The sequence below is a fragment of the Biomphalaria glabrata genome, chromosome 12, assembly GCF_947242115.1.
Source record: "Biomphalaria glabrata chromosome 12, xgBioGlab47.1, whole genome shotgun sequence".
Lineage (NCBI taxonomy): Eukaryota > Metazoa > Mollusca > Gastropoda > Planorbidae > Biomphalaria > Biomphalaria glabrata.
The window spans coordinates 30,673,889-30,687,064 of NC_074722.1; the positions used below are offsets into that span (position 1 = coordinate 30,673,889).

General features: G+C 37.1%; 2 protein-coding genes across 6 annotated transcripts in view; one reads left to right on the forward strand and one right to left on the reverse strand.

Annotated features, from left to right (window-relative positions):
- LOC129921940 (dentin sialophosphoprotein-like) overlaps nt 1-13,038 on the forward strand; it is a 56,984-nt gene extending 43,946 nt beyond the window's left edge. The window contains 4 exon segments of the mRNA XM_056005313.1: nt 10,981-11,514; nt 11,601-12,270; nt 12,273-12,436; nt 12,438-13,038. Coding sequence (XP_055861288.1) covers nt 10,981-11,514; nt 11,601-12,270; nt 12,273-12,436; nt 12,438-13,038 — 1,969 coding nt within the window.
- LOC106052971 (protein ABHD15-like) overlaps nt 1-13,176 on the reverse strand; it is a 114,964-nt gene that overhangs the window by 95,850 nt on the left and 5,938 nt on the right. For 3 of the 5 annotated variants that reach the window (XM_056006288.1, XM_056006282.1, XM_056006283.1), the window contains exon 2: nt 2,769-3,166. The gene's annotated coding sequence lies outside the window, so the exon portion shown is untranslated. The remainder of the gene's footprint in view (nt 1-2,768; nt 3,167-13,176) is intronic. The other 2 variants (XM_056006285.1, XM_056006284.1) reach the window with 1 other exon arrangement.

Below are 13,176 nucleotides of genomic sequence, written 5' to 3' on the forward strand. Positions count from 1 at the left end.
AATGAAACATAGAAACCAATACACATTCTCGGACTTTGTATGAGTTTGTAACAATATCGAGCTACAAATAGTATAAAAATATCCGCAAGTGTCTTTGTGATTGAGCACACAAGTATAATGTCTGGATTTCGTCATATTGTAGGTACGAACAGAGGATTCCAGCACCCGTAGCCTAGACGTAGAAACGTCTAGTAGTGGAACTAATGTGAGGTATTACACAAGAGCTGTGTGAGGTATTACACAAGAGCTGTGTGAGGTATTACACAAGAGCTGTGTGAGGTATTACACAAGAGCTGTGTGAGGTATTACACAAGAGCTGCGTGAGGTATTACACAAGAGCTGTGTGAGGTATTACACAAGAGCTGTGTGAGGTATTACAAAAGAGCTGGAAACAATGACGTCGTACACAGAGTTTGAAAACATAAAAACATGTATAACAAACAGGGGTGCAATATAAATCTGTGTTTATCAAAGCTAGCAAACAAAAACGTATGGACCCACAATGCACCACAGCAAGAGCATGACCTCATATAAGCATACGACATAGGACACTGAAACGTCCAACGATTTGGTACAAAGGATCAGCCGGTCCGAACAACTTCACTTAGGTAATGCTAAAACGAGGCTGGTCAGGTGAGTTGACATGGGGGGGGGGTACAGTTGAGGAAACAACATACAGCTAGTTGTTACGAGTAAACTACAAGTCTGAGAATGTCACTTATGGAGTTACAGAACAGACGTTAAAGGAAAAATGTTCCTGACGTCATTTTGCCGCCAAAGTTAGTCACTCTAAGCATGCCCTAAGCCGTCCCGATTTATTTAGTTCATGTGAGTTTCAACGATGGTAATATATTCTTATAATTAAGATTATCTCCAAGTGTGACATGTCAGCGAGGGTGTGTCGGTGTGTCTTGTCATCAAAAAGTGTCTCGTTTAGCCATTGTCGTGAAATTCAAACGATGATCAAAACTGTATGTATTCGTATTATGCCCAGGGTGACAATTGACATTGTCAATGTGTCCGCATATAAGTGTGTCTGCATGTGTGCCAGTGCTAACGTGTCAGCATGTCAGCGTGACAATGCGCTAACGCTTCGGCTTGCGCATGTGGCGTTCGTGTATACATGTCAGTATGTTTATGTGCCAGCATCTCAATGTGTCAGCATGTTTATGTGTCAGTGTCGGCATGTTTCTATATAAGTATGTCAATGTGTTTGTTTGTCAGCGTGTCAGCATGTTTGTGTGTCAGTATGTAAGTATGTATCCATATTAGTGTGTCAGTATCAGCGTTATTAATTATGTCTCAGTACGTCACTGTGTCAGCATGTTTGTTTCAGTGTTTCAGCATGCTTATGTGTCAGTACGTCAGCATACCGTATGTGCCAGTATGCCTGTGCGTTAGCTTGCAAGTGTGCATCATAATAATGTGCAAACATGCATCTCAACATGCATCTCAACATGCATCTCAACATGCATCTCAATATGCCTCTCAACATGCATCTCAATATGCATCTCAACATGCATCTCAATATGCCTCTCAACATGCATCTCAACATGCATCTCAACACATTATTGTGTCGATAAGTAAGTGTACCACAAATTTCATCATCGAAAAAATTATTTTTTTAAAAATGTTTTTTAAACTATAAAAACATGAAATTAAAACATGGTTACAAAAACAGTTTGTGTAAAACAAAAACTTAAAATCGGATCCCGAAGTGATCCACCCAGGCAGGTCTCAATAGTTTCAGAAAGAACATCAGAATGAAATTCTGACAAAGACAAATGACAGAGAAGAATGGAGAATAAAGGTTGACAGATCTTGTCTTTGTCATCTTGTTATATTTTGTTTTTGTATTTCAAGATTATGGTTCAGTGTTTTATGTATAATTGAGGCAATTACCATTGCACTACAGACAGTGGAAAACAAATTATATTAAGGAGTGCAATCACCATCAGATTATGTTGTCTTTACAGACTCCCAATCTACTCTGCAAGCACTTAACAGCAACACCTCAGCAACACCTCAAACAGCCCAAGAGAGTTGACAACACTAATTGACAACACTAATTGACAACACTAATTGACAACACTAATTGTGATAATCCATCAGAGGATATCAAAATTAAATATCAATATCACACTACAGAGGATCACTGGACACAATGGCATCATGGGAAATGAAAAGGCAGATAAGCTATCAAAGGCAGGTTCATCTATGGAACAACCAGAAAGACCTGTAAGCTACCTCACCAGTCACCCTAAGGTCAATCTTAGTCAACAATCACAAAGAGGAGTGGCTCAACCAATGGGCATCAGGAAACACTGGCAGAGCCATGAACAAAGAAATGACTATGCCTAACAAACTGGACAGTATTAACTTCCTCCCCCGCAAAGAACAATCTACAATTTTCCAACTAAGAACATCACACACACCTCTATAAAAATTACCATCTGAACAAAATAAACTCCACACAACTCCCCCTTTGCAGACACTGCGCCAATCCTTATGAAACCGTAAACCATATCCTCTTTGAATGCCCCTTCCTAATCCACCTTAGGTAGACCCTACTTCCACTACAGCCCAACATAACCAACACCCTGTACGGCAGTGCCGAACAACTGAAGAAAACAGCACACTATTTTTACTCGGCACAGTCTGCGAAAGAGCTCACAGCTCAGCAGCAATAAAGCTGGCTAGAAGAAGAAGAAGAATGTATAATTTGGATCATGTAGGTCATTACTATTCTAGAAGGTAATTGTACTTACCTTTAACAAAGAGTTGCACATGAAACGTATTGAACTCCTCCGTTTGTCACCCCACTCCAGTCAAAGATTAGAAAACACAAATCCCCATCTCGAATCAAAAGTCCGTATCCTTTTATCAGCACTAGATGTCAATGTCTTTCCACCATCAAATTTCGAGAGTTTTTTTTTTCTCCCTATTTTTTCGTACCCAACTTATTTTGGGTAACTTAAAACTAGATCTGTATGTTTTCAATCTTTCAGACTCTCGGTTCTCAAGTTTTTACGGGACTGGCCCTAGGAACTCCACTTGGACAGGATGACAGGGAGTTCAGGGTTCAAACTCGTTTAAAGTTGAGACCATCGAGATGACATTCCGACTCGCTTACTGCACGGCCAGTCAGCCTTCAACCTATCTCTGGCTGTAAATGAAAAAAAAAATAAAATAATCGTGGATTTATTTTATGCAAATCTTTTCAACAGCAACAGATTTGTAAAGAAACATTCCTAAGCTGCATATCTTGATCACAGCATGGGCTAAAAGCGTTACACTTTCACTACTGTATTGCGTTTTTCTAATTGAGGCACACAATGATGAGGCATTAATGGGGGGGCAAACTGGACAATAGCTTGAGGTTACTTTGACATTTCTAAGATACGTTTATTTACTTGGTAACATGTCAACAAATATTTGAAGCTAGTTTAAATTAAATAAAAAGTGTGAACGGATTGTATTGCAGGCAAGGCAACGAGTCAAATGAAGTGGAAGTCTTTTTACAAGCAGGAAACGTAAATGTGTGCCACAAGTGGCTCTGGGTTGACGTCATTTACTGAGCTTTTGAACCGAGAGGAACTAGAGTGTGTGGTGTAAGGTATTGAACAAGACCGTACGTGTGTGTGTGTGTGTGTGTGTGTGTGTGTGTGTGTAGAGCGCATTGACATTGTTGTTTACTTTTAAGTTGTCTTCCCTTGTAGGGAGGAAACATGGCGTTGAGGTCGTAGCGTGTGTTTTTTTTTTAAATCAAACGCTTAAGTTTCAACACGTCATGTTTTCTTGCTTGTTACGTGACTAATGAGAAAAGGAACTATCTTATCTTAGAAATTCCTGACGTTTCTTCAAAGAGGACTATTACGTCGCTCATGTATCAATGTATTAACGGTCAAAACATGTCAATTATAGACTGTGAAGAAACAAGTCCTTTAAAGTATAAACTGCCTTTTATTGTGCAGCATTCAAACCTAACATATTGACAAGGCGAACATTATCTAGAGATAACCAACTCCACTAGATGACTTCCTTCTGCATATTTACAACACACTCGTCACTTCCCGCAAGTCCGCTAACTCTCCGATACCCAACACTTGGCCGTGTGTCACGGTTGACCACACACAGTAACCGCGTCACAACATAGACCTAAAACTTCTGCTATTGGTTTTCCGAATTCAGGCCATATTTTAAAGGCTACAAGGAATGAAGAGTATTGATTTAATGTTGCAGCATATAGAATAATATATTGTTTTATCTTGTGTCCTTCTAAGTATTTTGTTAGTTTTTTTTTATTTGAATATGTATTTTATGGTTAATTGTTTTATGTATTATTGCCACTTCACCTTTTAGTCTTTTTGTCCTGAAGTGTCTCTAAATTTAGAAATTATAGTAATGTTGCTACTTTTGCAGTCTAATCAAATATGAATATTCATTTATTATCAATTTCGCGCACTGTTTCTATGTCCATTCTAGTTTCTTTATGTTTTCTTGACTTAAGAGATCCAAAAGATAGGACTCATATTCTAACATCAGTGTAGACAAGATTAAAAAGCTTTTTAGCTTTATTTAACTATTTTATTTTTAATGATTTGCTTAATGTCTTAATTATTTCAATATCTAGATTATGTGATAGCTTTTCATTGAATTAAATTCTTAGGTAAAGATAAGTAGTTTTTTTATTTGTTTTATTATTTTTTATTTATTTTTTTTTGCTGTTGCTCTTAATAATTGGCTTTTTTTTTTTGGGGGGGGGGCGGACTTAAAGACATGCTCCAGTGAGATTTCTTTTTCTTGAGATCATTAAATTCTCTTTTTAAACTCTGTCAATATCAAACCAATTATATTATATCATAGTAGAAGATCAACATTTAAAAACAAAATTACAATGAGGTGGCCCCCAAAGGATCCGCCAATTGACTAAGAATATTCAAGCCATTGTTTTTTTGTTTTTTTTTTGTATTAACCAAAGTAATCATTTGGCGTTACATTTAATATGAAAACAAACTGAATAACCTTTATTCCTAAAGATACTTTTAGGCCTTTTTTTTTTTCAAGAAAACTAATTGTAATATGTCAGAAGAGCGATTTTTGCTAGTATTATTTTAATTTTAAGAAATGAACAACCTATTATCGATAATGAGATTTCCGCTTATAGTACATTTTTTTTTTAATTTTTTTAATTAAAATTAGAAAACGGTTTTTCAATATTTTTTCAGACAAAGCTAATTGTGGACTTAGATCATACGTAAAAAATAAAGTGAAGTTCCATTTGAGACCTTTCAGTCTGTAGGGTAAATGATGTAGACATCATACGGGGAAAGGTAAAAAGACCAAAAAAAAAAGATTTATTTGAAACATTTTATTTTAAAAAGGGGAAGGAGGAGTTAACATAACTCTCTGTGTCAATGGAGGGCTCACCACTGCACAAATTACTATAAATCACACTTTGGAAAATGAGATATGGACGAGCTCTCATCCAAATCACAAGAAAGATGACGCTTACTATAAGCTATCCCGACAAGATCAACGTCTAATCTTTCGACTCAGGACCGGACATATCAGAATGCGACAACACATGTACCGGAAGCTCAAAATTGGAACCAGTGAAATCTGCCCATGTGAAGTGTCACCAGAGAATGCCGACCACGTCCTCCAAAACTGCTCTCTTTACCAAGAGGCCCGTATAAGACACTGGCCCCAAAACACCCCAATAGAAAGAAAACTATAAGGAGAGCTCCCTGATTTGGAAACCACTGCGCAGTTCATCTCATATATTGGTCTAGTCCTCTGAACGCTCCAACATAACAATGAGAACGAAGAAGAAGAAGAAGAAGACACTTTAGAAAATATTATTTTTCCGTGCTTCCCTGCCAACACGCCACTGCACAAACTACTTTACAATACTTTGGGGGAATTATTTCCCTTTCATGCTGCAAAAAAAAAAAAAAAAATCCGATCTATATAGCCTAACAGCGTTGAGACATTCAAAGTATTTAATAGCGGTGAAATCTATAAACAATTTAATAGTGATGAAACATTTCAAGCATTAAATAGTGGTGAAACAATTAAAACTAATAGCAGTGAATTATTTAAACTATTTAATAGCAGTGAATTATTTAAACTATTTAATAGCAGTGAATTATTTAAACTATTTAATAGCAGTGAATTATTTAAACTATTTAATAGCGGTCAAACATTCAAGATTGTTTAATAGCGGTGCATTATTTAAACTATTTAATAGCGGTGAAACATTTAAACTACAAAATAGCGGTGAAACATTCAGATTATCTAAGAGCGGTGAAACATTTAAACTATTTAATAGCGGTGAAACATTCAGATTATCTAAGAGCGGTGAAACATTTAAACTATTAAATAGTGGTGAAACATCCTTTTAGAATCAATCATATGTCACGATCTTTAGGCCCTATATAAACATAAAGAGAGCACCTCATTCCGCTTCTACTAATTGATTTGGTCTATGAAGTAGACCCCAAGACCAAAAGTAGGTCACAAGTTTCACAGAACCTATAGTGACAACAAACATTGATCCTTCCTATGTGTAACGCTAATTCACGGGAGGGCAGGAGAGAGAACAATAAATAGAATAGCTCTCAAATTCGTTCAAAAAACCAAATTAATTCTTAAGTGTTATTAGCCTGGAGGAGAATGTATAAGTGTCAAGTCTCGTAGTTACTGGCAAGTTACACTGTCACTATGACACTATACAATGAAACTGTAGCGTACCTCTCCAAAACAAGTCTCTGAATGGAGCCCATTACTCTAAACTGAACTAAGTTATTGAAGTGTTATTTGAAAGAGTTTCTTGTATGTTAGGAGACGCGGTGGTCTAGTGGGTAAAGCGCTTGGCTTCCGAACCGAGGGATTCAATAATGATTCGGTATTTTTTAGGACGCCCCTGAGTCCACCCATCTCTAATGGATACCTTACTTACGGAAGTAAAGGTGGTAAGTCGTTGTGCTGGCAACATGGCACCCTCGTTATGGTTATGATTATTTGGTTCATCGGCACACTTAAGGCCATGTCATCACCCTCGCTAACCGTCCGGCCTTAAGAGACATGTCAGCTTGACAACTTCTCTCCTCAGCATCGCAAGGTCTGAAAGGGGAACAAACTCTTGTATGTTTAACAATGCTAACCCACATTAGTTATTCTTTACACGATAAGCATATATGATTCACTGAATGGAATGCAAATACTGAATCATATACTTATTGAGAGCTGCTAGGACTCCTTCAGCACATGAGCACTTTAGAAACAAGAAACATTTAAACTACAGACTACTACAGATAGTACTTTATAACAAAATACTACGTTATTCTTACATGTGATTTATTTCAAACAGAATTACTACGGTAAATATAAATCCAACATTACCAAAGACTAACTAGATTTATCTAATTGGAATAATTAGTAGTCAACTGACATGTGCACATTGAGAAGTTCAGAATTATCACAGACAACTTTACCACCGCAAAACAAAACCCTCTCAATATAAAACGAAAAAAAAAAATATCAAAATATCTATAAAATACTTTTAAAAATCTATATTAGAAAAAGAACTGCACATTTACAGCCAAGTATCTCAATACTGTGATATTTGTTTCCCCTTTTCTATATCAAACAAAATTAATAAATTAACACTAATTTATTAATGAACTGGTTAAGTCTGAGTGATTCATAATTAGTTAGGTGTAAAAAATAATTTTGGAATGTTTATGGCGCATCTGTGTCCGACCAGCTCAAATGGGTACCTGACATTAGTTGAGGAAAAGTATAGGCGGTTGGTCGTTGTGCTGGCCACATGACACCTTCGTTAACCGTGGGCCACAGAAACAGATGACCCTTACATCATCTGCCCCATAGATCGCAAAGTCTGAAATGCGAACTTTCTTTTTTTTTCCTCTTTTTTTTTTTAGTACTTTGTAACAAAAAACAAATGTGTAAACTCTGATATCGAGTTGATAAACACGAAGAGACTTAATTTATTTACTTCTAGGACGTTTTCAACTGATAAACGCTCAAATATCCAAGAACTATAATGCAAAATCGACAATAGCAGCTGAGAAATAGTGACACTGGATAGATCCACATGGAGAGCGAGCATAAAGGAAGGGTCCCGGATTGTAGATGCCATACACAACAGTAGTAGAAAGAATTGTGAAAATGCAATGGCGCCTGGTGATTACTTAAGCCCAAAATGTGACCGCAGCTGTGTATCAAGGATTGGCCTCTTTAGTCACACAAGAAGTTGCAAAGGGAAAAGATCATCTCTCGAGACGTAAAATTTCACAGATAATGCAAATACTACAGTTTCATTTGTCCTTTAAAAAAAAAGTAGACCGCTTTCAAAACCTTCTTGTATGCACGAAATGTTTTGGACATTTTGACGCAATTTCAACCAAAATTAGCCTATTTGTACCAAAAATAGCCTATACTAATACTATAATATATAGAGATCTAGATCTCTATATTAAACGTGCATAGGCATGTATGTATCTAGCGACAGTCATATTTTTTTAAAAAAGGTTCCTTCTTTTGCAAAAGTAAAATTAGCTTTTTTTCATTTGGGTTTCCCCCCCCCCCTGGTGGGCGTCACCCGGTATAACCCGCACCCCCTCCGTAAACTCCTAGTGACTCCACTGCATGTAACCTTATTTTAAAATTACAGTTGAACATTCGCACGCAAAACAAAAGCTTCACATAAACAAATATTGTTAAGTAGCAATGAAATAAAGTGAGCGACTGACTGGAGGGTTTCTAATAGAGTAAAAGGCTAATGCCTGTCAGCACAGATAACTAAAATTAGTCAAAGTGGCCGCAAGACGTTATTGGTTTATAAACTAGGAGACCTAGTGATTTCCTGTGAAGTTGGCAACGTGACGTCAAAGCGGTACGGTGACGTAATCTCGACCAAACTAAAGAGGAAAGAGACGAGCTGCTGACGGAGTGATTGTTAATCAGTTTATAGCCCAGGGGCTGAGTGCATCGATTCATAATTTACTAGAGTCATTTCGTGCTTAGCTCTTTAGCCTCTCTCCCTTCTCTCTCTCTCTCTCTTTCAGTCTTTTTTTTAATCAGTCTGTCTTTCATTCATTTTCATATAGGCTACTTTCTTTCTGATATTTATTTTCCTTCTGTGTTGCTTCCTCTTCCTCTGTCTTTCTTTCCCTTTCTATACTTCATTCATATGCATTTTATTTCTTATATTTCTTTTTTCGTTTCCTGTCTGTCTGTCTGTCTGTCTCTCTTTCTTAAGGTAAAGAAATGTTGGGGGTTAAAACAGAACGGAAGGGAATAAATAAACCTCATAGCAATTATAAAAAGCAAATAGACTTTTCTAAATGTCTAGATTCTAAAAAGCAATATAGTATTATTTTGTATTAAACTTAAAATTCTTAGTATGAAAAAAAAACTCACCAAAATTAGCAACGCAAACTGTCTGGACTGGATTTAATCAATTGGCCTACTTAAAAGCAAATACATATGCCCAAGGAAAGGGTATTGAATAAAAACACTTTATCAGTGTGCTAAGAATGACAAGCTTGTTAGGTTAAATAACTTTCATTCAAACTGGTGTAAATAGCACACACTTCCATACGAAAATATGCATAATTGTCTTCCGCTTGGATGCACGGTTACGTTCACAGAATAGCGTTCATAGTTCAGAGTGTTGCCAACTAGATCAAAGTTTCTGGCCAACAAGTTTTTCAAATAGCCCCAAATGTTAAAACATTACCCTCACTATATTTTGTTCACAGATTAAACTCAGTGTTATTAATGTATGTATGTATGAGTGTATGTGTGTGTGTGTGTGTGTGCATGTGCGTATATATAAAACTCAGGTATAATAATTACACCAATCCAGCGTGGATTGTGTGCTTTTTTTGATAAAAAAAAAAAAGAGCTATATCTTTTTCAGTTAGCACAATTTAACCGAAATGTAACCTTTCTATAAAGGACTATTTAGTGAACGGATTTTAAGGGCAATCTCAAGTCAATCTGGAGGCGCGGTGGCTGAGCGGTAAAGCGATTGGCTACCAAACCGGGGGTCCCTGGTTCAAATCCTGGTGAAGACTGATCGTGATCTCTGGGCGCCTCTGTGTCCACCCAGCCCTAATGGGTATCTGACATTAGTTGAGGAAAGTAAAAGTGGTTGGTCTTTGTGCTAGCCACATGACACCCTCGTTAACCGTGGGTCAAAGAAACAGGTGACCTTGAAATCATCTGCATTATAGATCGCAAGGTCTGAAAGGGGAACAACTGAAACAATCTAGACAACATAGACCAACCCCAAGTCTAATAGCCTACTAGCACCGTAATAATACTGATCGTAACATGTAAGGAGGGGTACCTTCTCTGCAAGTGCGCTTATGTCAGCGAAACAGCTTGTCAACAAGAAAATATTTAGTTATGCAAGCTGATACATATAAGATAAGATACAGTCTTTTGGCACACATTGCTCCCCAAACACGTGTATTTAGTAGCCACCCCCCTCCCTTCTCTTGTCTTGCCTCCGATATATGTTGAAGTGAAAACAGGCAACACAAAGAAGACACAAAATGTTGCAATGTATAATCAGAGTCAGACATCTTCGAATATTATCCTTTGTGATGTTGGGTTGTTTTTTTGTTTTTTTTTTGTTTTTTTTTAACGGTAAACTCCTTAAATAGTTTGTCGACTGAAAGCGTTGGGAATAAAGGTGTTAAGTAAATTGAGGTGAGTGGCGGTGTGTGCACAGGAACAAGTTTTGAGCACCTGGACAGCTGTGTATGGAAATAGTTGGCATTAGTCAAGTGAGTCAAGTGATTCAAGTGATTCAAGTGAGTTAAGTGAATCAATTTATTCAAGTGATTCAAGTGAGTCAAGTGATTCAAGTGAGTCAAGTGAGTCAAGTGATTCAAGTGAGTCAAGTGACTCAAGTGATTCAAGTGACTGAAGTGATTCAAGTGACTCAAGTGATTCAAGTGATTCAAGTCAGTCAAGTGATTCAAGTGATTCAAGTAATGCAAGTGATTCAAGTGATTCAAGTGAGTCAAGTGAGACAAGTGATTCAAGTGATTCAAGTGATTCAAGTGAGTCAATTGATTCAAGTGAGTCAAGTGATTCAAGTGACTCAAGTGATTCATGTGACTCAAGTGATTCAAGTCATTCAAGTGAGACAAGTGATTCAAGTGATTCAAGTCATTCAAGTGAGTCAAGTGATTCAAGTGATTCAAGTGATTCAAGTGAGTCAAGTGATTCAAGTGAGTCAAGTGATTCAATTTATTCAACTGATTCAAGTGAGTTAAGTGAGTTAAGTGATTCAAGTGAGTCAAGTGAGTCAAGTGATTCAAGTGAGTCAAGAGATTCAAGTGAGTCAAGTGATTCAAGTGATTCAAGTGAGTCAAGTGAGTCAAGTGAGTCAAGTGATTCAAGTGATTCAAGTGAGTCAAGTGATTCAAGTGAGTTAAGTGAGTTAAGTGATTCAAGTGAGTCAAGTGAGTCAAGTGAGTCAAGTGATTCAAGTGAGTCAAGTGAGTCAAGTGATTCAAGTGATTCAAGTGAGTCAAGTGATTCAATTGATTCAGTGATTCAAGTGAGTCAAGTGATTCAAGTGACTCAAGTGATTCAAGTGAGTCAAGTAAGTCAAGTGAGTCAAGTGAGTCAAGTGATTCAAGTGATTCAAGTGAGTCAAGTGAGTCAAGTGAGTCAAGTGATTCAAGTGAGTCAAGTGAGTCAAGTGAGTCAAGTGAGTCAAGTGAGTCAAGTGATTCAAGTGACTCAAGTGAGTCAAGTGACTCAAGTGATTCAAGTGATTCAAGTGAGTCAAGTGATTCAAGTGAGTCAAGTGAGTCAAGTGATTCAAGTGACTCAAGTGACTCAAGTGATTCAAGTGATTCAAGTGATTCAAGTGATTCAATTGAGTCAAGTGATTCAAGTGACTCAAGTGACTCAAGTGACTCAAGTGATTCAAGTGACTCAAGTGAGTCAAGTGAGTCAAGTGATTCAAGTGATTCAAGTGAGCCAAGTGAGTCAAGTGATTCAAGGGATTCAATGGATTCAAGGGATTCAATGGATTCAAGTGAGTCAAGTGAGACAAGTGAGTCGAGTGACTCAAGTGAGTCGAGTGACTCAAGTGATTCAAGTGATGCAAGAGATTCAAGTGATTCAAGTGATTCAAGTGATTCAAATGACTCAAGTGATTCAAGTGATGCAAGTGATTCAAGTGATTCAAGTGAGTCAAGTGATTCAATTGATTCAGTGATTCAAGTGAGTCAAGTGAGTCAAGTGAGTCAAGTGAGTCAAGTGATTCAAGTGACTCAAGTGACTCAAGTGATTCAAGTGAGTCAAGTGAGTCAAGTGATTCAAGTGACTCAAGTGAATCAAGTGACTCAAGTGATTCAAGTGATTCAAGTGATTCAAGTGTCAAGTGAGTCAAGTGATTCAAGTGAGTCAAGTGAGTCAAGTGATTCAAGTGAGTCAAGTGACTCAAGTGATTCAAGTGAGTCAAGTGATTCAAGTGATTCAAGTGATTCAAGTGAGTCAAGTGATTCAAGTGATTCAAGTGAGTCAAGTGATTCAAGTGATTCAAGTGAGTCAAGTGATTCAAGGGATTCAAGGGATTCAAGGGATTTAAGGGATTCAAGTGAGTCAAGTGACTCAAGTGATGCAAGTGATTCAAGTGATTCAAATGATTCAAGTGATTCAAGTGACTCAAGTGATTCAAGTGACTCAAGTGATTCAAGTGATGCAAGTGATTCAAGTGATTCAAGTGAGTCAAGTGAGTCAAGTGACTTAAGTGACTTAAGTGATTCAAGTGATTCAATGGATTCAAGGGATTCAAGTGATTCAATGGATTTAAGTGATTCAAGTGAGTCAAGTGACTCAAGTGACTCAAGTGATTCAAGTGAGTCAAGTGATTCAAGTGAGTCAAGTGATTCAAGTGATTCAAGTGAGTCAAGTGAGTCAAGTGAGTCAAGTGATTCAAGTGATTCAAGTGAGTCAAGTGATTCAAGTAATAGGTAATAGTCATTGGTAATACTCGTTATTTAAATTTCACGATTTGCAGACCTCACTCATTTTTCTGCCATTTATGCACTGAAATTTTATTGAAAACATTTATAAACATTTTAAAATGGTGTCAGAAGTTAATAAGTACTAGCG